Genomic DNA, 25,451 nt, shown 5'->3' on the forward strand with positions numbered 1-25,451 from the left:
TTTTCAAATATTAATGTTTACTTTTGTTTCCATAACAATTGATCCTGTCTATGACCATTCAAATAGTATTTCAGGTCGAAAACAGTTAAGAGTGCTTCTTTGAACATACCAAACTATACCTAAATAATTGCAACTTTTCATTTTTCATGAAGGAAGATTGATGTACAGATGTAACAAGAATTGCTAAAAAGACATGCATCGGGAGAGATTCACTTAGAAGCCACAAACCATTCAGATTAAAAAAACTCAAGATGGGCACAAATATTGTAGTTATATTTCTAAAAGATTGTAATTAATACAGTTAAAACAAGTTTTTATTTCTCAGTATGTCTAGTGTTAAGCATGATTGTTTGTTAACATATTAAGGACAGAAGCTTATCGTACATTTAGGTGCCTACAAATTCCTCTTATACTTAGAGAAAAATCCTTAATCCGAGTAAGGATATTAAACCTCTCCGAGAAAAAGAAAGGAGAAAAGGAGAACTTGGTGAGATTGGACTCTCAACAACACATGACTATCAACAAGAGATATGCCTTCTCTGCTACATCTTACCTTAACTGGACCCCATCCTCCCCGGTCCTCCGAAATCCCACTCCACGACGGATCAAGCACGACTAATTTCTTTGGATGGAAGTTGGCCGCTGCGAAATCCAAGGGACACTCCTCCCATTGAAGCCATCTTAATTGAGGAAGCAAGTTCAGGAAATCTCCAACAAGATTCGCAGCGTTCACTTGAAGGAACCTCAAACTGGTCGGTTCTTTAAATAGTTCACCCGTGTAGCTTCTTCTATAACCACATTTGTCTAGACGAAGAGCCTCGATGTTACTAGTGCCCTGCAATTAGAAAGCATTGTGGACCGTAAGTTTTGAATGATGGGATGAAACCAACTATATTTAAGACAAGCTGAACTAAATTCAATAGGTTGTCATACTATAATGGTGTAGGCTTCTCACTTTCAGCTTCCTTAAATGACAGGTTGCACTTGACAAATATTTATCTAATTTATGTAAAAATGTGAAGCTCGCAAGGGTGTTTCCGAACTTCTCCTTTTCTAACTATGCCCTTCTCAATTTGCACCTTTTCAATTCCAGAAAATTCTGACCAAAAAACAAAAGAAGAATTCCCAGAAATTGCATCCCTTTGAAATTACAATTGAGGCTTCTCTTCATGCACACCCCATTTCAATATATCTAGCAAAATTCATACCCCTTATAAGTGAAACAACACAACCCTAACTCATATCCTTTATACGTGAAACACCAGCACTCTTCTCTTACGGTCTGAAGACATCCATCAAATTTGCCATCAAAGAATTCAAATTGTAGAATCCCCCTTGTTTGCACTTCTCATATCAAAATCACAACGAGAATGTAAGCTGAAAAAGTATGGACGTGTTTTATATCAAATGTTATATCAATGATTTTTACTGCTCTAATCTACGGACATTTGATGCTATCTTTTCATTGTTGTGTTGATTCTATATAACAAGCTACGACTATTATAGTTGAAAAGGTGTATCGATACCCGTTGTGACTAAATGATATTCATCGAAAAAAAAAAAATTAATCAACATGCTTTACAAATAAGTGAATATAATAAAGTTGTTCATCACAAAAGGAAAAATAATATATCTTTAGAGGGTTATACTACATGACTACATATATGTCAATAATGGGTACAACCAAATGTATAATAAGTGATGGCTGTTTCGATTGAAAAGTTGTATGGACAGTCATTATGAGAAAACACTATTATGTATTTCATAAGTAAATGATATTAATCAATAATTAAACAAAAATTAGATAACACGATAACTCATATTCAACAAATAAACGATATAAATGTACTAGATATGTGCTACAAATGCTCACTAAAGGTTCAACAGGTAGAAATATCGCGCAACATGATAGCCCACGATGATATAAAAATTAACGAAGTCTTTGCTAACTAAGATGCTCAATAAGAGTTGCACGATCTAGGAATCAATGTGACAGCATGATGGCCTATATTTGACATGTAAATGTTATCGGGGGATTATTAGCAAAATTGCCCATTGTCAATCATCACGAAAAAAAAAAATAGCAAATTTATAGAAAGAAATTCATCCCCGATTCTGAACAGTCTATAAAATAAAATAATATATATTTAGGGTTATATTACACATTTGCGCATATAACATAAGCAAATATGAAAGCCAACAACAAATTGACTTTGTTAACTACGGGGACACTTGACGGCAAAGGACTTGATTGCACAAGCTGTGAAAGATAAAGGACCACATTGAGCAAAAAATACAGAGGGAGGACTAAATCGCACAAACAATAATGCTTGGGGACTATATGTACTTAACCCAGCCTGAAAAATACAGAACCATTATAGCTAATGGTCACAAAACAGAAATCTCATTTATCAGAGAAAACAACTCATAAGAGAAGTCAATACTCAGTAAAATAAAAAAGGAAAGAAAAGGGCGCACGAGAAATCAAAAGAAAAGTCCAAAAATCAAACACTTGCATCATACAGATACGTGGAAAAGCATTGGCCCCAACAATTTATAGATGTCATGTTTCCTCCGAAAGTACTCTGTCAATCATTACGTTTTTGTAGTTTTGTTGTTGCATTGAAATTACCAAAAGAGTGTCCTCACCACAATAGTACAAGGTAAATACATATAAATACACCCACATCATCAGTAACCAAGAAATTGCTCATTAATCATGTCCCCGAATCAGGCAAGAACAGCAATTAAATGAAGGAGCTCTTTTGTCAGTAGAAGCAGCAAGTTTTGGAGACTCGGGACTAACAATAATTTTTAACAACAGCAATTAAATGAAGGAGCTCTTTTGTCAAGAGAAGCAGCAAGTTTTGGAGACTCGGGACTAACTATAATTTTTATCTCAAACAAGAAAGAGAAGATGGACTCACATTCACCGACTAAGACAAGTAGAGAAAATTCATACCTTGTTGCTCTCAAGCACGTCTATGGCTTCCTCATGAATCCACAATCTGCTACGGCCTTGAGGCTCCTTTTGATTTTCTAGACGGACAATTTCCCTTCCGAAGTCTCTCAGTTGATCGTGCATCATCAGCTTGCCGTCTTTGTCAATTTTAATCGGGGACATAACACACAATACTTCAATCCCACTCTCTAGGAAAAAATCACAGGAATCCCACATGTAAGTTGGATTTTGTTTGGATGATCCAATAAAGACACATGCAATGTCCAAGAATATCTGTTGCACCTCAAAATCTAATGCTTCATAACTTATCCTCAAAGTCTCTTGGACTTTCTTCCCGAGCACTTTCTTTAATTTATTTGAGGTATCTTTCCATACTTTTTTTGTCTTTCCACATAAGAATGAACCTATGACTTCAAGGGCTAATGGAAGCCCCCCGGTAGTAGATACGACATCACGAGAGTTAACCTGATAATCAATCTCAGGAGAATCCTTCCGAAATGCATGTCTACTAAACAAAATCAATGATTGCTTTAAAGACAACTCGTTGAGTTGGTACATGTAGCCTACACCAGCCTCATCAAGAATGCTCTTGTTTCTAGTTGTGATGATGACTATACTTCCAGCTTTAAACCAACTACCATCTCCAACCAAAGCATTCAAGTGAGTCTTGTCATCAACATCATCAAGAAGAATTAGGACTTTCTTACTTGTAAAACGACATTTGATGACACCAATTCCCTCGTCCACAGTCGACACATCATGTGGACTTCTCAGTATATCGTAAATGAGCTGCTTTTGTAGGCTTTCAATACCTTTGCGCCAAGATATTTCTCGAATATTTGCCACAAAGCTAAGACACTCAAAATCACCGGAGAGTTTGTTGTATAACACCTTTGCAAGAGTAGTCTTACCAATGCCGCCCATTCCATAAATCCCGACAATCCTTGTATCATTGGATTTAGGATCTATCAAGCTCATTACCTCTTCCACACGATCATCGATTCCCACCAACTGGTTCGGAACAATTAGCCGAAAGAGCCTTTTTAACTCGCTCGCAACTTTTCTGACAACAATTTTAACTAATGTCCCTTCATGCCTGCCAAATAATAATGAGTTTCAGTATAGGATGGCAATATTTATACTCTAGATCTAGATCTAAGGAGCTAAACAAAGTTTTGGTTGAGAATAATGCACCCATTATCAACATTGTCCGATACCCATCCTTTCAAGGAACTGACTTCTTCAAGCGCCTCTTCCCATTCCTTCACAACCGTTTCATCCAAATTCTCTATATGTGCATTGATAGCATCTCCCAAACTCCCCGTAAGACGTCGCAACTGGCAGGGCTTCACTTTGTAAAATATGGGCAGCACTATTTGCCCACTGCTTCTCTTGCACTTCAACATCTGAGCCAGCTCGCGAAGGCACCATCTGCTGGAAGCATAGTTCTCTGAGATAATTGGGATGGAGATCTTGGACTGCGTAATACTGCAGAGAAGCTCCGGACCAATCTTCTCACCAACACGGAGCTCGTTGTCGTCTCTAAACACATAAATTCCCGCACTGGCAAGGCTATTATAGAGATGATCAGTGAAGCCTTTGCGCGTGTCTTCCCCTCTGAAGCTCAAGAATACTTCGTGGTCATTTCCTTTTGGCTTTTTGGCTCTGCAGTCAGAATCACCTACATGTGGAGAGGGCGATGGGGAAGACGCCCCGTACATCGGATCTTCTGGGCCAGTGGGTTCTCTTCTTTTCATCTCGAGAGTATTGCAGCAATACAGAGGCAGTAAAAGAGATTGATGGAGCAGAGCCTCAGGAGAAGAGGAATACGAAATCCCAAATCTGGGAATTGCAGAAATGTCTCTCAAAACTCAATTCGGGCCTACATTCGAACAGAAAAAAAAAAGAAGAAGGAAAAATCCCATACAACTCATCAGACCAAAATGGAGCAATCAAAGCAGGAAAAGGGGTAGAGAAGAGAAGAGCGAGGAGCCATTGATTACCTGAGGAGCGCTCAAACAAGAAAACCCATCCACTGCCGTGATCTCCACTTAGGCAGGTGTTTTGATTGAAAGAGAACACGACTTTGACTTTGACTTTGACTTGCTTTTTCTATTAACAAGAAAACAGAAGAAGAAAGACCAAGGCGTATCGTTTAGGGAGGAGCACTCTGGAATTTGCAGAAAGCTCGCCATAATTTTTTCCACTTACATCAGATGGCAAAAAAAATGGAACAACACCCAGGATTGCAGCCAGAAAACTCACCGTTTGTATGGGTCCACCGCCGGAGCTATAGCGTCGCGCATGCCTTGACCGAAGTCGTCGACGGTCACCTTGGCTTCGCCGGCGGCAGCCCTAAGGAGCGCGGAGACGGTCAACTACGTCAGCGCACGGGACTGAATGGAGACTTTTACACTGTGGAATCTGAATAGCTTGGTCTTTTATGCGTCCTCCCCAGATCTTGACATCAAGAAATCCAAATGGTCCGTTCCCCAACAGAAGCCAACTAATTAGTAGATTAGGTGGTAAAAACTAAAAAAGCCCATTTGACTAAAAGGCCCTCCTCCCTTGTAATTGGCATTGTAAGTGGACTTATGCAGACCAAAGAGGGAAAAAAAGACTAATGAGCAATACTGATGTTCTTATGTGCATGAGTCAATCGCAAGAAAGTATCGATAATCGGATTATTTAGGAGAACGAGACTTTGTTAATAAATGTCTCCGATATACTTGAAAATAAATGTCTCCGAGACACTTTATTAATAAATTTATTACTTTCAAGTGTCTCGGAGACATTTATTAACAAAGTCTCATTCTCCTACATTTTTTATCCACTATCCACATTGAGCTTTCAAATAGATTTCTGTTTCGACTAAAAAAAAAAAAGTTTATATATATAGATGTCTTTTGAAATAAATTTCCAACTAGGCTTTTTTGCTCCACTTGTTTCGCGAAAAATGAGGTGTTTCTAGAAAATACTTTTCAGAAAGTCATTTTTCAAGAAAATGACAATATTTTCTGGTGTTCGGCTGAAATTTGAAAATAACCTGGAAAATATTTTTCGTTTTCAATATAAAAAATCAGATATGAACTCCTTTTAATGATATTAATTTTTTTTGTTTTCTATTTTCTTTTTATTTATTTTTAAAATTCTAATTTTTATTTTACTCTCTTTTCTTTTATTATTTTATTCTCTCTCTTTTTTTTTTTTTTATCTTTTTTTAATTTCCCCCTCTTTTGTCGATCGCCGGCCACGGCGAGGCCCGGCCCAAAGAAGAAGGGGGAAGAAAAAGAAAAGAGAAAAAGAAAAAAAAATTAATAAAATAAAAAATTTGAAACTTAAAAAGAATAAAAATAATTAAAAAGAAAGGAAATGTGAAAGAGAGAAGGAAGGAAAGATGAGGAAAATATTTTCCTACTTTTGAATGTGCTTTTTCCATGTAAGAAAAATATTTTTCTCGACTCATTTGTCTTCCGTGAACAGAACACCTGAAAAATTCGAAAAATATTTTCTTGAACTCTGACAGAGTGAGATGCTTCCGTTGTTTTTTGTTTTAATTTCTGTAAAAATGGAGAACTTCTGGACTTTTTCTTTTTAAAAAACTTCTGGATATCTTACTAGCTAACAATGACGCAATAAATGTTATTATTAACTTAGATGTATTACTATCCATGTGAAAAAATATTATGAATCATAAGATCCCGAGAACTTACACACTTCAAAGAAAAATTCCGCCCTCTAAAGAAAAGATATGAAAGATCATTTTACCCGTAACTTGCGGGAAATTTGTCCAAAGAGTCCTAAACTTATTACTCTGCAGTTAATTTGGCTGTAAACTTTTCAATTTTACAAATTTGGCTCTAAATCTTTTGTCAATTTGTCAATGTATCTCTTCCGGTCAATTTTGACGAGAAAACGCTTACGGGGCCGGTCAGCATCGGTCATCGTACATGGAACAACCGGCACTAACGTGGATGACTTTTTGTAATTTCTGCTAGGAAATCCTATGAAGGAAAAAAAGAAATTTTCAAAAAAATAAATTGTAAAGATTATCCATCTCAACGCCGACCATGTCATATAGGGTGGTTGGCTAGCGCTAGCTGGGTGTCCACGTAAGCATTTCTAGGTCAAATTGATTGGAAGGACTACATTGACAAACCGTCATAAGATTTTAGGGTAAAATTAAAAAGTTTAATACTGAATTGATCATGTTGAATACCTTTCGAAATATTATCACGATAAATTACTATTGTTGAGATCAATTACATACGCGGTATGCCAAAGGAAAGTTATGAACAATTAGGTAATTTACTAATAATGGCATTGTTTTAAGTCAGTGGAGAAGCATCCTTACCAATAAATACATATATATCTATATATATATATATATAAATCCAAGTCACTGAAAATTATTGTTTTAGGTCAACAGCCTAATTTCGGGTTAATAACACATATGAATGTAAAATACATCATTTTTAGCTTATTTTAATAAAGGAAAAACGTAATGTTTTGCGATATGATAAATATGAATTGACACGGGCTCGCAATCCAGATTTTTGACACGTGGAAATACATCCTAGACCGAGTTAATACAGAAGATTTTACGCTTGTAATACGTTCGAAATTTGTTTGTAAACTAAGGGGAAGTAAATAGGATATTAGGATATATTTGTTTCACGAAAATTGAATGATCTCAAAAACATCTACCTGAAAATATTCACCTGTATCGCATAGAAAAAATAAATAAATATTATCGTTGTCCACAAAAAGGTTTAGACATAAATTATTTTCAATCAATAAGGAAAATATTCTTCATCGACCAATTATTTCAAGTGATATGAGCGAAATATCTAAGAAAATGCTCTCCAAATCATTCGTTTTCAACAAAACAAACAAAGCCTTTAGCTCATTTAGTGCGCGTTTTGTTTCACGGAAAAATTCCGGAAATGGTTTGTATCCTTTAGAAAAGAAATAATCAACGAAAATTATTTTCATTATCGAAAACAATTCATAACCCACTATTTTCAAGCATGAATGAAAAATATTTTTAAAATCTTTAGTTTTTAGTGAACCATACGCACCCTTAGGTTCCATTAGTTTCCCAAAAAATGAGTGATTTGGAAAACATCTTTCTCGAATTAATCACTTGTATCGCTTGAAATAACTAGCCAATGAAAAACGTCTTCATTTTCAACAACAATTTTTCTGCACATTTTCATGGACGATGCAAATATTTTTTATTTATTTATTTTTGTAAGCGATACAATCAATTATTATTATAAAAATATTCTTCAGATTATTTATTTTCCGCTAAAAAAATTGGGGATTTACCTAACTGGTATTTAGATACGTTGGCATTGGGCACTCTTGTAATCTCGTCTTCTCCACTCGCGTTGAATCCAGCCCGCTAACTGAGTCAACGATGGGCTTTGACTAGAGACCCACGTACGACCAGCCCATATGACTTAGCCCGTCTTACATTTTAACTTCTAAATTTGATATGTTCTTGTCATAACAAGCACTATAATATCACGAAACCTTGCACATTTTTTTCGAGTTCGCGGGACCGGAAAATTAGTGCTATAATGCGAATTAGTTAGATGCTCAAAGGGCTCGGAACACACTATTGTAACTTTTATACGATTCCATTGCGTTCAGTTTAGTCTAATCGAATTCGGTAACATTCAACTTTGACACCTGCGTTAGCATGAGATTAGTGGAAATATCTGAATTTATTTTTGATTCCAAAGTCAACCTAGCTAGCGCAAATCTCTCATTTGGGTGCTGTAATCTGTCTAAAGTTTTTTTTTTCATCATAATTTTCGATTCTCATCTTGTCGAGATTGATTCTATTTTTATAATTATAGTTCTCTCGTCAAGTGCTATAGTTTTGGAAGGCCAACATTTTCCTCCATTCTTGGTTCGACGGGACTTCTTCTAATGATACCTCCGAGTGGTATATTATGAATTATAAACACCACGGATATGCAAACTCGGCTATTAAAAAAGGGCTAGTACCACAAAAATCTAATTGATACACATATGATAAATTTACCCCAAAATTATTTTTATTGCTGCAAAAATTTCCAAACTAGTACATTTGTGATAAATTTATCCCAAAATATTTTTTTGATCACCAAAAACCCTAAATTTAGTGCACATGCAATAAATTTACCCCAAACCGATATACTTGCGATAAATTTACCCTTTATTAGTTTTCATTAAATTTTACCATTGAATTACTAAGTTAGATGATACGTTGTAATTGACAGATATACCCATTTGGGGTTTTTACCATCTTGTCACAAGTGCATTGATTTGAGATTTTTCGTGGTATTAACTCAATTTAACAGAAACTAATTGAGGATAAATTTGTTATACGTTTACCGGTTTGGGATTTTTTATAGTAAAAAAAAAATAGTTTCGAGGTAAATTTATCATAGGTATACTAACTTAAGATTTTTGGTGGTAAAAAAATTAGTTTCGGGGTAAATTTATCGCAGATGTACTGACTTAGGATTTTTGGTAGTTAATAAAATAGTTTAAGGTAAATTTATCACGTGTATATCAGTTTGGAATTTTTCGTGGTCAAAAAAATAGTTTGATAAATTTATCACGGGTGTACCATTTTGGATTTTTTTGCTGTAAAAAAAATAGTTTAGGATAAATTTATCACAAATGTATCGGTTTATGATTTTTCGTAATATTCGCATTTGTGACCCGCAAAACAAAAGAGTGGTGGGAAACTCCTAGTTCTCCTTCTCTCTTCCACAGGCGTCCATTCCAAATCCATCCCCCCCCCCCCACCCTCCCGCCCGCCCCCCCCAAAAAAAAAAAACCCCGTCGAAGCGTGACTTATATCGGCATTTAAGGAAAAACCAACATATCTTCTCATTATCCCAAAACCAAAAGAGAAACAATGCCTTAAAACTAGGGGTGAGCATAGTTCCAGGGTAGAACCGAGAACCCGGAACCGGAACCCGTAGGATCCGCTCCGATTCCAAGTTCCAAGGTATGTAAAGTAGGTTTCAAGTTCCAAAAATTGAGGAACCTGTTCCAACGGGTAGGTTTCGGGTTCCACTACTTAGAACATAGACCATAGATTCTGAAATAAATTTTTATATTTTTCTTGGTATATATTTTTGCACAATCATATAATGTTCTATGGCATCCGATGATGAGTATATAATTTGGAGCCAAACAATTTTGTAGGTTTTAGGCTCCAAAAAATGATAAACGCGTTCCAATGGATTGGTTTCGGGTTCTAAATGTAACCTATATAGAACCTAAAATCACTTACCTCTACTTTCTCTTAGATGTTATAGCGTTCACTCTCATTTTGCTTAACTAAAAATGAAAAAATAAAAGAAATTGATAGATTCTCGGATACCCTGGAACCGACCCTAGAACCCGTAACAGGGTAGATTTCAAATTCCAAGGTGTGACGAGTAGGTTCCAAGTTTCAAAAAATGAGGAATGCGTTCCGATGGGTAGGTTCCAAGTTCCAAGTGGAACTTGTAAAGAACCTAGAACCGCTCACCCCTACTTAAAACAGAAGTCGGGAAAGAAAATTTGGGTTCAATGACATGGTCAAAGCAAGTATCGAATTTTTCAATACGGAAAAAGTATCAGAAAAATCATAATCATAGTTTATTGGTACCAATTTAGTCTTAAACATTTTAATTTAATTAATTTAGTCATAAAATTTTTGCATTCGTACTAATTCAGTCCATCCGGCCAATTTTGAGTGAAAATCACCGATATGGACGCTGAACTTCCTACATGGCATAGCCAGCGTCGACGTTGACATTTTTAAATAATAATTTTTTAATTTTTGTTCCCTTTTTTTTTTCACTTTGGCTTTGGGTGACGAGGGTCACCGGCAACCCTCGCCGGCCACTAGGCGGGGGCCGCCTCACCAGCGGCCGATGGGGCCCCAAAGGCCTTAGGCAAGGGTTGCCGGCGGCCCTCGTTGGGCAAAGCCAAAGTGAAAAAAGAAAAAGAAAAAAAGAAAACATTAATTTTTAAAAAATAATATTTAAAAAATGTCTACGTCAACTCATACCTACGTAAAACGTCCAGCATCCACATTAGCTATTTTCGATCAAAATTGGACAGATGGACTGAGTTGGTATAGATACAAAAGGTTCAGGATTAAATTGGTCTAATTGAGTGTTTATGATTGAATTGGTAACAATGCAATATGTTTAGGGCTTTTTTGGTGCTTTTCTCATTGAACGAACCAATAGATTTTTGTGAAAAATTGAAATCGCCTCTCAAATTTTTATTGAAAAGTATAATTTAAATTCGCCACATAAGTAATTCCTCGGTATCACACGGACAATTCACGTCACCAGTAAAAGTAGGAAGGACTTGATTGTTATTTATGAAAGTAAAAGCTTAAGAGATCCTTACCAAAAAAAAAAAAAAGCTTAAAAGATGATTAAAACAAGTTAAATAGGTTTGATTAGGACAGGATTGTATTTCGTAGAATATTCTGTGAACTATCGGCGATTGGGATGGAGAGTTTTTTTTTTTTTTTTGGGCCAAATAAAACTTTCATTAATAATCGGAATTTAACCTCAAGAAGGTTCGAAATCAAGGCATAACAAAGATCAAAGAGGGTGAAGGATTTTAGTGAGCCAATTCCGGAGAGAGAATCTTCCCGATGGGGTTTAGCCACTATTAGGATGGAGAGTTGACTTGGGCTTTGTAGGCTGTGAAGAGTCGAGAGTTTAGAGACCAAACTTTTCAAGATAGTGCGGAATGCATCAATTTATCATGTGAGGAAGGAGCAAAAGTTCGGTGACCCGTGAATACACGTCTTTTCGATTTGATGGAGTTATTACAAATGTTATGTTTTTAAAGTTCACGTGTCAGATGGACGGCAGAAATTCGATGCTCTTATATGTGAAAAATCAGATGGAGGGAGTCCACATTCCAAATATACCCCAATTAGACCAACTTACTCAAATGGCTTAGAAAAAATAAATAATCCTTGAATTTCGGCCCAATGTGTAATATTACCCCTCAACGTTAATTTGTACAATGTGATCCATAAAATTTAGCCTAATGTGCAATGTCGTCCCTAAACTTTTAATAATGTAGGGAAACAAAACAAATAGTCCTTGAATTTTGGTCCAATGTGCACTGTCATTTCTCAAATTTTAATTTATTCAATATAGTCCTGGGACTTTTTGTACATATTCAATATAGTTCCTAAATTATATAAAAATGTTCAATATAGTCCATAAGCTAGATTGAACTTTCACCAAAATTCAGGAAATTCATCGAACAAATTAAAAGTTTAAGGACAACATTGCACATTAAGTTAAAGTTCATGGATCACATTGAACAAATTAAAAGTTCGGAAACGACATTGCATATTGGGCTAAAATTCAGAGATTATTTATGTAGTTATCCTAAAATCTTAAACCAATTAGGAAAAATACTTGAACGTGCCAAGATTTACATGAATCCGTTGCATCATAATTATTTAGGACCTGCATGATAAAGATTCTGATCTCAAAAAGTGATTCTGATTAGAATTAATTTTTTTTATTATGTTCCTTAAATTAGTTTTGGAGAATCAAAACGTGTTTAGTAACTGCACAAAATTTCTATTCTTGAAATAGAAATGCGTTTGGTAACTGCATGAAATTTTTGTTTCAGTTTTAAATTTTTAAATTTTTCCAATATAAGTCCTAAAACCTTTGCACAAAATTACAATATAGCCCTTTTAATCACTTTTCGCTGAAACAAATTACATTGAAATTTCACACAAAAGTTCATGACTAAATTGACAAATTTGAAAGTTTAGTACTAAATTGGTATCCATACAATAATTTAAGATTGATTGGATAATTTCTCATTGTATTTCGTGTTCCTCAAAGCGAGAGAATCTTTAGAGTATATATAAAACCCTGTAATTAAAAAAAAAAAAAAGATAACAATTGTTGCACTAGCTATTATATTGTTCCTTTTCCTCCTAAACAAACCGCCGCATAGGATTAAATAGTTTCAAGGAACTCATCTAGCAATCACCTCTTACATTAATCAACTAATCTACACCAAAATCAACATGGAAGTTCATAATCCAACATATCATCAAACTCAGACCCCACGATTATCTCAAGACTATGAGACCCTAAGAAATCACATCCCCTTGATCTCATGACCAGGATTTGATGTCCCCGACAGATTTGAACACAGGGTTGTTATCGGATGATGAGGATTGGAAGTTGATAAAGATGGATGTCGTCGTCGTCGTCGTCTTGTTCGGCAATGAGGCTAGTGTTGAAACTTAAGGGGATGGAGGAGTTGACCAAGCAAGTGTGGGGTCGTCTGTATGTGATCATGTAAAGGGGTGCGTCATCCTCGATCTGTTGGAAATGCACGACTGCTAGGCATCCCTGGTCGAATCTGTCAGCGCACCTGAAGTAGCTCCCGCAAGTGCACCCAAATGCAGATTTAATCACAAGCAATAACACATTATTTGCTTAATTGTTCATCTTGACTCATGAGAGAAGCACAAATAATTTGGTCAAGTAGATAGGTGGATGTGTTACTTGTTGTAAAGATGCCCACATAATATTTGTTTTAGACATTAAGCAAAAATTGATTTCTCTCTACTTTATGCAATATTTTTCTCAAATATATGCACAATATTTGTGGAGTACCTGGGGAATTTGGAATAGAGTATCGATTGTCTGACCAAAGTTCCTCCATTGGTACCCGTCGTCAGTGAAATAAGTCCTCACCATTGACCATACATACGGAGCCTCTCTGCAGAAAAATGAGTAATTCCTGGTTCATGTTGCAGTATGTTTATTTCGTAGAAAATGAAAGATTTAAAAAATATTTCTCCAAAAATGATCGTATGTATCATTTCAAATAATTAGTTAATAAAACATATTCTTATTATTTACAACAACTTATGTCTAAATATTTTCGTGGACAATAAAAGAAATTCCTGCTCATCATTTCTACAAGCGATATTACCGATTATTTTCTGAAAAACATTTTCCAAATCATTCATTTTATATGAAACAAACGGATCATCATTAAGATCCATGTGATGTGCATACCTTAACTAATACCAAAACAAATAAAAAATCTGTATGAGAAATTAATGAAAACTGGACATATCATTTGTGAAGTACTTGGATGACTCGGAGTTGAGAATCAATTTTTGATAATATGTCCTCCAAGCGATCAAATTCTGGTCCAGTCTTTTCCGTGCATGCCAAGTCCTGTGAAATAAATGAGTAATTCCCATTTCATGTTAGAATTATTAAGATTCATGTACATATCTTAACTAAAAACAGAACAATAAAAAAATCTATATGAGAAATTAATGAAAATGGATGTATCATTTGTGAAGTACTTGGGTGACTTAGAGTTGAGAATCAATTTCTGATCATATGTCCTCCTTTTGTGCCCGTTGTTGTCGATCAAATTCTGGTCCAATCTTGTCCGTGTATCCGAAATCTTTCTGCGCAAAAATGAGTAATTCCCATTTCATGTTAGAATTACTTAGACCCATATATATAATTTAGCTCCATATGAAACCTCTCTCATCTTCTGCCTAATAACAAGATAAATGAAATAACAAAAAAAAATAATAACTTGTATTATCTGCAAGTTAGACAAGCTCGTTATAATCCAATCATCATCTGTCAAATGTCAAGTTGTGTCCCAAAATCATATGAACAGCGAAACGATCTATTTTTGTCTTCCCCTTCTCCTAAATTTCGAGACATCTTCACACCGTCATTTTCAAACTTGGGATGCTCACCTTTTATGTAACCGTTCTTCCCAAAAAGAAACTTAATAGGTTTGTCGAATTACGCGAAACTCCACTTAAATAAAGTCAGGAAAAAAAAACCACCACGAATTTTGTCCCTTAATTACCTCGGGACCGGGGTGTGGATGCTCTCACGTCCCCCGGAGACCTCGGACCTAACACAGGCGTTGGTCGGCACTGGCGGCGGCTTGATGCCCTCCTCGGAGACCCCAGACCTAACACAGGCGTTGGTCGGGACCGGCGGGGGCTTGATGCTCTCCTCGGAGACTTCCACGGAGACCTCGGACCTAACACAGGCGTTGGCCGGGACCGGCAAGACCTCGTAGGACTCGGCAGCACTGCTCGATAGGGATAGGGTGTTGCTGAACGACCTGAGGACGTTGACGATCGGATCTTCCGCAATCAAGGGCTGCGCTGTGTCATTGCCAGTTTGAGAGTGAGCGTCGAAGAGATGTCTGATCTTCTTCGTGGGATTCTGGCCATGGAGGAGCTCCTTGATCGCGTGCTTGCGGCTTGAGGAGAGGTTCTTAGGCCAAGCGCAGCGCTCCATTTGATGCGACCTGCAGGTCTTCTGCTTGCTTTGTGATGTGATGAGCGAGGAAAGTCAACAGAGAGGACAAAAGAGCTCTTGGTAAACTGCAAAGAGGATCGACCAAAAAGGAAAAAAGAAAACGAAAACTGCAAGAGGCAAGGAAGATACGTGGGAGGTGGTGCGAAAATTCCACGTCTTGTGGGATCTAGCCATCCCCACGTGCGGCGCGTGGGCGTTACTGTGAGGTCGACAGCAGATGATATCATGTCTTATTACTATTATTATTATTGTTATGATTATTGTTATTATTTATCGCTGGGAGCGATGCTTTAATTCTCTCAACTCAAAAATTATTATTTATGAAGCCTAAGGAGATCATTACTTCATATTTGTTGCTCTGTTTTATTAATAATAGGAAAATAACCAAGCGATTTCTCATATCGATCTTTCATGATTCTCCAAGCCTCTTGGAACTATGAATTATCTCCATTTGATTTGATTGTGCATATTATTGACTTATCCTATAAAGGTTATAAACATAGGCTAAGTACTCTTCATTATTAAATGTACAGACGTGACACAATCCTCGCTTCCGCCTATTTTTGTTATCTTGATATCAGAGCTCTAGATGTCTGGGCCCGGTATCCCTTCATCCTCCCATACCAAACCGGTTCAATTATCCGACTAAACCGGTTCTCTTCCTTTTCTGTCCAATTCAACCAGATTCCGACCGATTCTTGGAAGAGATTTCAGACCGATTCTTAAGGTGTAAGGTATTTGAATGTTTTTGGTGTCTGTTTTCAGCCTTATTTTTCTCCGTATATATATATCCTCTAAGGTGTTGGTTTTTTCAATTTCTTTATCCATCCTACCGTTTTCGAATGTAAATTGCATATAATGGATAAATTGGAAATTTCATTATATCCGTTCAGCAGACCATATAAATAGTACACATTATATTTCATGGGCTTAAAAAATATCACTTTTTTCTGGTGGACATAGGCTTTAGCATTGGTGATGTTTGTGCGCCTACAAAGAGTATTGGTGAAAGCAAGGACAAATTTGTAAATAGCTGGAGAAGCGGTATAGAGAATCACCACATCCTATGCTAGCTTCACTTCTATATCGAGATCTTTCACCTCGTCTCGAGTTTGAACCTATACTACACTCATAATAGCTAGTCATAGTAGAAACATTTGGACATCCAAATTATCGTTACCCGACACTTTCTTGGATCCTAAATTTTCATTAAACTATGATATATGTGGGACAATTTTTTGAAATTGAATTTGACATTCGACATACCATAAAGTGAGATGCCTCTTTGAGCTTATCTCCTTAAAGCTTTTGAACTCTTTTACTAGCTTTGTTGCCACAATATCATATGAAACTTGTAATAGTTCATAAGCTTATTTGGAATACATATATGTTTCTGCCCCAAAATTATAAAATGTGGCTCTAAAATTCGCAGTTCCTACATCATGAAGACCAAGATCATTAGAAATTTAGAGAGCAGAGGAGACAAACTTTCATACCGGAAAGTCGAATCAGAGCATCACTAGAACAAAATCCGCATTGGCCTAGCGAACATTAGAATGAACAATGAGCAGAAGATAAATCGTGTACAGCATAAACGGTGTGAATCTTGTTAGGATCAAACTCAACTGACAATTCATAGAGAATCAAAAATGACAATGAAACTATGAACTCACTCTTGCAGACTTGCAGCCTATTGAATTCACACCCTCCGAAATTAGCTTGAAGAACCCGACGAATTCCGGCAATACAAGAATCAAACAGAATATAAAAGTTTAGCACGCCACGTAAACAAAACAAGCACGTTAGTAGATGACCAGAGAGCAACCACAACCTTCGAATGCGGAACTTGCACAGAGGTTATTAATCTAAAAGTCTGGTTCTCGATATCATGTCGAGCATGCGGAATCACGGGATTCGACACCATCAAGCCCCGATATATTAGGGCATTCCCGCACCCGTAAGTTATAGAGGGACCGTAAACCTTCCAGGCCGGTGACTTCTGTTAGCTCATAGCACTCCTCAAGATACAATTCGGATAAGTGCTTCAAATTCGACAAATCCGTCACCGCTTTCAATTTTCCACAACGTGCAATAGAAAGCATTAATAGCCCAACGGGCAGCTTTGGAAGATATTCAAGCCAAGGGCAATCACAAAGAGTGAGCTTCTTGAGAAGGGTTAGCTGGGAAAGATGCGGCAACGATGTACTCGGGCGGGTGATACGTAGAGCTGTTATGCCGGAGGGCGGTTCCGGTATTTCTTGAAGCTTTTGGCAATATCGAACCCTCGGGTTTTGGACACAAGAGAGCTTAGAAATGCTTTCTGGCAAGCCCGTAATGCCCGACTTGTCTAAATTAAGCTTGTTTAGGGAAACCGGTTCGCCTATTTCACTAGGTAGTCCTTTCGGATTTTTGCATCCTGAAGCTCTCAACTCTTGGAGTTCCGCCAACATTCCAATGGCACCAGGCAATTCCGTTACGCGAGATCGACAAATGTCCAAGATCCTCAACTTCTGCAGATTTCCAATGCTTTCGGGTAATTCCGCAATTGCTGTCCTTGCTAAATGCGGTTCGGCCAATGATGTCAAGTTCCCAATTGAATCAGGAATTTCTCTCAACGAGGGGCATCCCCATAATAACAAGCACCGCAATGATGCTAGATGGCCTATGGAGCTAGGTATGCGGGCAAGCGACACACAATTAGAGGCATCAAGAGTCCTAAGCTCCTTCATAGAACCAATGGATTTAGGAAATTCTTCAATCCGTGTCCCGGATACGTCCAACAAAGTTAACGACACAAGTGAGCCCATGGATTCTAGAAGTTGAGCCAATCGTCTACAAGACGAGGCACTTAGTGTCTCCACTTCGTCAAACAACCTCTCGAAATAGGAATCTCTTGTATATCCGTATGATCTAAGAGAAGCTCCCTCAATTTTTCCATTCTACCAACTCCCGCCGGTAGCTCCTCCAGTCTCTTACAACACCCGACATTCAAGGAGACAAGGGTCTTGATGTCACCGATAGAAGGATGAATCTCTTCTAGATGCCAGCATCCTTCAAATGATAAAATCTCCAAGCTTTTGAAAGTGGATAAGTCAGGAGTTCTTCTCAAAGACCGACAATTCGAGAGGTTGAGAACTTTGAGCTCGGTTGCCATCTAGAGAAGAAAAAAAAAAAGAAACAATGAGATTGGACTGCATTTCCGATGTTCTTCGTTCTTGTTTGGACTACTTAAAATTCCATAGAAAAATATCAATGCTCCACTACTCCTTTTATTTGGACTTTTTAGAAGAATATATAAATTTTTCATAGCTAAGTCCCCATTCAACCATTGCTATAATACTCCACTACCTCACATATGTTTTATTTAAACATTCCTTAAGTAGTAGTGTTTGGCTATGTCACCAACATAGAAATAAATTTTTTTTTTTTTTTGGAACTAACCAACATAGAAATAATTTTTCAGCATATACTGCAAAAAGAATGTTAGGGACATACAACTGCTAACTATATTTTCTTACTGCATTAGGCATATCTTCCAATTTGGCTAAAATAAATATCAACCGGCTAGCACTTACAAAGCTAACATACAATTTGCTCTCACAAAAACCATTATGAAGCAATGCACTTATTTTCAAATATTAATGTTTACTTTTGTTTCTATAACAATTGATCCTGTCTATGACCATTCAAATAGTATTTCGGGTCAAAAACAGTTAAGAGTTTTTTTTTTTTGCTTCTTTGAACATACCAAACTATACCTAAATAATTGCAACTTTTCATTTTTCATGAAGGAAGATTGATGTACAGATGTAACAAGAATTGCTAAAAAGACATGCATCGGGAGAGATTCACTTAGAAGCCACAAACCATTCAGATTAAAAAAACTCAAGATGGGCACAAATATTGTAGTTATATTTCTAAAAGATTGTAATTAATACAGTTAAAACAAGTTTTTATTTCTCAGTATGTCTAGTGTTAAGCATGATTGTTTGTTAACATATTAAGGACAGAAGCTTATCGTACATTTAGGTGCCTACAAATTCCTCTTATACTTAAGAGAAAAATCCTTAATCCGAGTAAGGATATTAAACCTCTCCGAGAAAAGAAAGGAGAAAAGGAGAACTTGGTGAGATTGGACTCTCAACAACACATGACTATCAACAAGAGATATGCCTTCTCTGCTACATCTTACCTTAACTGGACCCCATCCTCCCCAGTCCTCCGAAATCCCACTCCACGACGGATCAAGCACGACTAATTTCTTTGGATGGAAGTTGGCCGCTGCGAAATCCAAGGGACACTCCTCCCATTGAAGCCATCTTAATTGAGGAAGCAAGTTCAGGAAATCTCCAACAAGATTCGCAGCGTTCACTTGAAGGAACCTCAAACCGGTCGGTTCTTTAAATAGTTCACCTGTGTAGCTTCTTCTATAACCACATTTGTCCGGACGAAGAGCCTCGATCTTACTAGTGCCCTGCAATTAGAAAGCATTGTGGACCGTAAGTTTTGAATGATGAGATGAAACCAACTATATTTAAGACAAGCTGAACTAAATTCAATAGGTTGTCATACTATAATGGTGTAGGCTTCTCACTTTCAGCTTCCTTAAATGACAGGTTGCACTTGACAAATATTTATCTAATTTATGTAAAAATGTGAAGCTCGCAAGGGTGTTTCCGAACTTCTCCTTTTCTAACTATGCCCTTCTCAATTTGCACCTTTTCAATTCCAGAAAATTCTGACCAAAAAAAAAAAAAAAAAGAAGAATTCCCAGAAATTGCATCCCTTTGAAATTACAATTGAGGCCTCTCCTCATGCACACCCCATTTCAATATATCTAGCAAAATTCATGCCCCTTTATATGTGAAACAACACAACCCTAACTCATATCCTTTATACGTGAAACACCAGCACTCTTCTCTTACAGATCGAATACAACCATCAAATTTGCCATCAAAGAATTCCAATTGTAGAATCCCCCTTGTTTGCACTTCTCATATCAAAATCACAACGAGAATGTAAGCTGAAAAAGTATGGATGTGTTTTATATCAAATGTTATATCAATGATTTTTACTGCTCTAATCTACGGACATTTGATGCTATCTTTTCATTGTCGTGTTGATTCTATATAACAAGCGACGACTATTATAGTTGAAAAGGTGTATCGATACCCGTTGTGACTAAATGATATTCATCGAAAAAAAAAAATTTAATCAACATGCTTTACAAATAAGTGAATATAATAAAGTTGTCCATCACAAAAGGAAAAATAATATATCTTTAGAGGGTTATACTACATGACTACATATATGTCAATAATGGGTACAACCAAATGTATAATAAGTGATGGCTGTTACGATTGAAAAGTTGTATGGACAGTCATTATGAGAAAACACTATTATGTATTTCGTAAGTAAATGATACTAATCAATAATTAAATAAAAATTAGATAACACGATAACTCATATTCAACAAATAAACGATATAAATGTACTAGATATGTGCTACAAATGCTCACTAAAGGTTCAACAGGTAGAAATATCGCGCAACATGATAGCCCACGATGATATAAAAATTAACAAAGTCTTTGCTAACTAAGATGCTCAATAAGAATTGCACGATCTAGGAATCAATGTGACAGCATGATGGCCTATATTTGACATGTAAATGTTATCGGGGGATTATTAGCAAAATTGTCCGTTGTCAATCATCACGAAAAAAAAAATAGCAAATTTATAGAAAGAAATTCATCCCCGATTCTGAAAAGTCTATAAAATGAAATAATATATATTTAGGGTTATATTACACAGTTGCGCATATAACATAAGCAAATATGAAAGCCAACAACAAATTGACTTTGTTAACTAAGGGGAGACTTGACGGCAAAGGACTTGATTGCACAAGCTGTGAAAGATAGAGGACCACATTGAGCAAAAAATACAGAGGGAGGACTAAATCGCACAAACAATAATGCTTGGGGACTATATGTACTTAACCCAGCCTGAAAAATACAGAACCATTATAGCTAATGTTCACAAAACAGAAATCTCATTTATCGGAGAAAACAACTCATAAGAGAAGTCAATACTCAGTAAAATAAAAAAGGAAAGAAAAGGGCGCACGAGAAATCAAAAGAAGAGTCCAAAAATCAAACACTTGCATCATACAGATACGTGGAAAAGCATTGGCCCCAACAATTTATAGATGTCATGTTTCCTCCGAAAGTGCTCTGTCAATCATTACTTTTTTGTAGTTTTGTTGTTGCATTGAAATTACCAAAAGAGTGTCCTCACCACAATATTACAAGGTAAATACATATAAATACACCCACATCATCAGTAACCAAGAAATTGCTCATTAATCATGTCCCTGAATCAGGCAAGAACAGCAATTAAATGAAGGAGCTCTTTTGTCAGGAGAAGCAGCAAGTTTTGGAGACTCAGGACTAACAATAATTTTTAACAACAGCAATTAAATGAAGGAGCTCTTTTGTCGGTAGAAGCAGCAAGTTTTGGAGACTCGGGACTAACTATAATTTTTATCTCAAACAAGAAAGAGAAGATGGACTCACATTCACCGACTAAGACAAGTAGAGAAAATTCATACCTTGTTGCTCTCAAGCACATCTATGGCTTCCTCATGAATCCACAATCTGCTACGGCCTTGAGGCTCCTTTTGATTTTCTAGACGGACAATTTCCCTTCCGAAGTCTCTCAATTGATCGTGCATCATCAGCTTGCCGTCTTTGTCAATTTTAATCGGGGACATAACACACAATACTTCAATCCCACTCTCCGGGAAAAAATCACAGGAATCCCACATGTAAGTTGGATTTTGTTTGGATGATCCAATAAAGACACATGCAATGTCCAAGAATATCTGTTGCACCTCAAGATCTAATGCTTCATAACTTATCCTCAAAGTCTCTTGGACTTTCTTCTCGTGCACTTTCTTTAATTTATTTGAGGTATCTTTCCATACTTTTTTTGTCTTTCCACATAAGAATGAACCTATGACTTCAAGGGCTAATGGAAGCCCCCCGGTAGTAGATACCACATCACGAGAGATAAGCCGATAATCAATCTCAGGAGAATCCTTCCGAAATGCATGTCTACTAAACAAAATCAATGATTGCTTTAAAGACAACTCGTTGAGTTGGTACATGTAGCCTACACCAGCCTCATCAAGAATGCTCTTGTTTCTAGTTGTGATGATGACTATACTTCCAGCTTTAAACCAACTACCATCTCCGACCAAAGCATTCAAGTGAGTCTTGTCATCAACATCATCAAGAAGAATTAGGACTTTCTTACTTGTAAAACGACATTTGATGACACCAATTCCCTCGTCCACAGTCGACACATCATGTGGACTTCTCAGTATATCGTAAATGAGCTGCTTTTGTAGGCTTTCAATACCTTTGCGCCAAGATATTTCTCGAATATTTGCCACAAAGCTAAGACACTCAAAATCACCGGAGAGTTTGTTGTATAACACCTTTGCAAGAGTAGTCTTACCAATGCCGCCCATTCCATAAATCCCGACAATCCTTGTATCATTGGATTTAGGATCTATCAAGCTCATTACCTCTTCCACACGATCATCGATTCCCACCAACTGGTTCGGAACAATTAGCCGAAAGAGCCTTTTTAACTCGCTCGCAACTTTTCCGACAACAATTTTAACTAATGTCCCTTCATGCCTGCCAAATAATAATGAGTTTCAGTATAGGATGGCAATATTTATACTCTAGATCTAGTTCTAAGAAACAAAACAAAGTTTTGGTTGAGAATAATGCACCCATTATCAACATTGTCCGATACCCATCCTTTCAAGGAACTGACTTCTTCAAGCGCCTCTTCCCATTCCTTCACAACCGTTTCATCCAAATTCTCTATATGTGCATTGATAGCATCTCCCAAACTCCCCGTAAGACGTCGCAACTGGCAGGGCTTCACTTTGTAAAATATGGGCAGCACTATTTGCCCACTGCTTCTCTTGCACTTCAACATCTGAGCCAGCTCGCGAAGGCACCATCTGCTGGAAGCATAGTTCTCCGAGATAATTGGGATGGAGATCTTCGACTGCGTGATACTGCAGAGAAGCTCCGGACCAATCTTCTCACCAACACGGAGCTCGTTGTCGTCTCTAAACACATAAATTCCCGCACTGGCAAGGCTATTATAGAGATGATCAGTGAAGCCTTTGCGCGTGTCTTCCCCTCTGAAGCTCAAGAATACTTCGTGGTCATTTCCTTTTTGCTTTTTGGCTCTGCAGTCAGAATCACCTACATGTGGAGAGGTCAATGAGGAAGACGCCCCGTACATCGGATCTTCTGGGCCAGTGGGTTCTCTTCTTTTCATCTCGAGAGGATTGCAGCAATACAGAGGCAGTAAAAGAGATTGATGGAGCAGAGCCTCGGCAGAAGAGGAATACGAAATCCCAGGCCTGGGAATTGCAGAAATGTCTCTCAAAACTCAATTCGGAGCTACATTCGAACAGAAAAAAAAAAAAGAAAAATCCCATACAACTCATCAGACCAAAATGGAGCAATCAAAGCAGGAAACAGGGTAGAGAAGAGAAGAGCGAGGAGCCATTGATTACCTGAGGAGCGCTCAAACAAGAAAACCCATCCACTGCTGTGATCTCCACTTAGGCAGGTGTTTTGATTGAAAGAGAACACGACTTTGACTTTGACTTTGACTTGCTTTTTCTATTAACAAGAAAACAGAAGAAGAAAGACCAAGGCGTATCGTTTAGGGAGGAGCACTCTGGAATTTGCAGAAAGCTCGCCATAATTTTTTCCACTTACATCAGATGGCAACAAAAATGGAACAACACCCAGGATCGCAGCCAGAAAACTCACCGTCTGTATGGGTCCACCGCCGGAGCTATAGCGTCGCGCATGCCTTGACCGAAGTCGTCGACGGTCACCTTGGCTTCGCCGGCGGAAGCCTAGGGAGCGCGGAGACGGTCAACTACGTCAGCGCACGGGACTGAATGGAGACTTTACACTGTGGAATCTGAATAGCTTGGTCTTTTATGCTGCCTCCCCAGATCTTGACATCAAGAAATCCAAATGGTCCATTCCCCAACAGAAGCCAACTAATTAGTAGATTAGGTGGTAAAAACTAAAAAAGCCCATTTGATTAAAAGGCCCTCCTCCCTTTTAATTGGCATTGTAAGTGGACTTATGCAGACCAAAGAGGGAAAAAAGACTAATGAGCAATACTGATGTTCTTATGTGCCTGAGTCAATCGCAAGAAAGTATCGATAATCGGATTATTTAGGAGAACGAGACTTTGTTAATAAATGTCTCCGAGAAACTTTATTAAGTTTTTCGGAGAAATGTCTGTATTACTTAACAAAGTCTCGTTCTCCTACATTTTTATTCACAATCCACATTGAGTTTTCAAATAGATTTCTGTTTCGACTAAAAAAAAAAAGTTTTTTATATAGATGTCTTTTGAAATAAATTTCCAACTAGAGTTTTTTCGCTTTGCTCATTTCACGAAAAATGAGGTGTTTCTGGAAAATACTTTTCAAAAGTCATTTTTCAAGAAAATAGCAACATTTTCTGGCATTTGGTTGAAACTTAAAAATAACCTTGAAAATTTTTTTCGTTTTCAATATAAAAAATCAGATTTGAATTCCTTTTAATGATATTAAATTTTTTTGTTTTCTATTTTCTTTTTATTTATTTTTAAAATTCTAATTTTTATTTTACTCTATTTTCTTTTATTATTTTATTCTCTCATTTTTTTATTTTTTATATATATTTTTAATTTCACCCTCTTTTGTCGATCACCGGCCACGGAGAGTCCCGGCCCAAAGAAGAAGGGGGAAGAAAAATAAAAGAGAAAAAGAAAAATAAAAAAGAAAAATAAAAAATTTGACACTTAAAAAGAATAAAAATAATTAAAAAGAAAGGAAATGTGAAAGAGAGAAGGAATGAAAGATGAGGAAAATATTTTTCCCATTTTTGAATGTGCTTTTTCCATGTAAGAAAAATATTTTTCTCGACTCGTTTGTCTTCCGTGAACAGAACCCCTGAAAATTCGAAAAATATTTTCTTGAAATTTGTTTTTCGCGAAAGGAACGGAGTCTTGAT

General features: G+C 36.9%; 2 protein-coding genes and 1 pseudogene across 4 annotated transcripts; all 3 read right to left on the reverse strand.

Annotated features, from left to right (window-relative positions):
* LOC115732324 (disease resistance protein L6-like) lies at nucleotides 1-24,274 on the reverse strand. Of its 2 annotated transcripts, none has more exons than XM_048285941.1 (4): nucleotides 5,228-5,285; nucleotides 4,157-4,804; nucleotides 2,963-4,058; nucleotides 1-835 (listed from the first exon to the last, which is right to left on the reverse strand). In XM_048285941.1, exons 1-4 carry the CDS (start codon nucleotides 5,266-5,268, stop codon nucleotides 446-448), a joined length of 2,175 nt encoding a protein of 724 aa, XP_048141898.1. In that variant the 5' UTR covers nucleotides 5,269-5,285; the 3' UTR covers nucleotides 1-445. The 2 variants fall into 2 exon arrangements, with proteins under 2 accessions (XP_048141898.1, XP_048141899.1); XM_048285942.1 differs by lacking the exon at nucleotides 5,228-5,285 and adding an exon at nucleotides 23,945-24,274 and having other exon boundaries at nucleotides 2-835; nucleotides 2,963-4,059; nucleotides 4,131-4,844.
* On the reverse strand, nucleotides 14,253-15,379 carry LOC125316743. 2 transcript variants are annotated; one of them, XM_048285986.1, is made up of 3 exons: nucleotides 15,056-15,379; nucleotides 14,876-14,923; nucleotides 14,253-14,456 (listed from the first exon to the last, which is right to left on the reverse strand). In XM_048285986.1, exons 1-3 carry the CDS (start codon nucleotides 15,316-15,318, stop codon nucleotides 14,276-14,278), a joined length of 492 nt encoding a protein of 163 aa, XP_048141943.1. In that variant the 5' UTR covers nucleotides 15,319-15,379; the 3' UTR covers nucleotides 14,253-14,275. The 2 variants fall into 2 exon arrangements, with proteins under 2 accessions (XP_048141943.1, XP_048141942.1); XM_048285985.1 differs by having other exon boundaries at nucleotides 14,984-15,379.
* On the reverse strand, nucleotides 16,925-23,951 carry LOC125316747 (annotated as a pseudogene).
* Nucleotides 24,275-25,451: the final 1,177 nt, after the last annotated feature.

This window comes from Rhodamnia argentea, chromosome 10, assembly GCF_020921035.1.
Source record: "Rhodamnia argentea isolate NSW1041297 chromosome 10, ASM2092103v1, whole genome shotgun sequence".
NCBI classification, from domain to species: domain Eukaryota; kingdom Viridiplantae; phylum Streptophyta; class Magnoliopsida; order Myrtales; family Myrtaceae; genus Rhodamnia; species Rhodamnia argentea.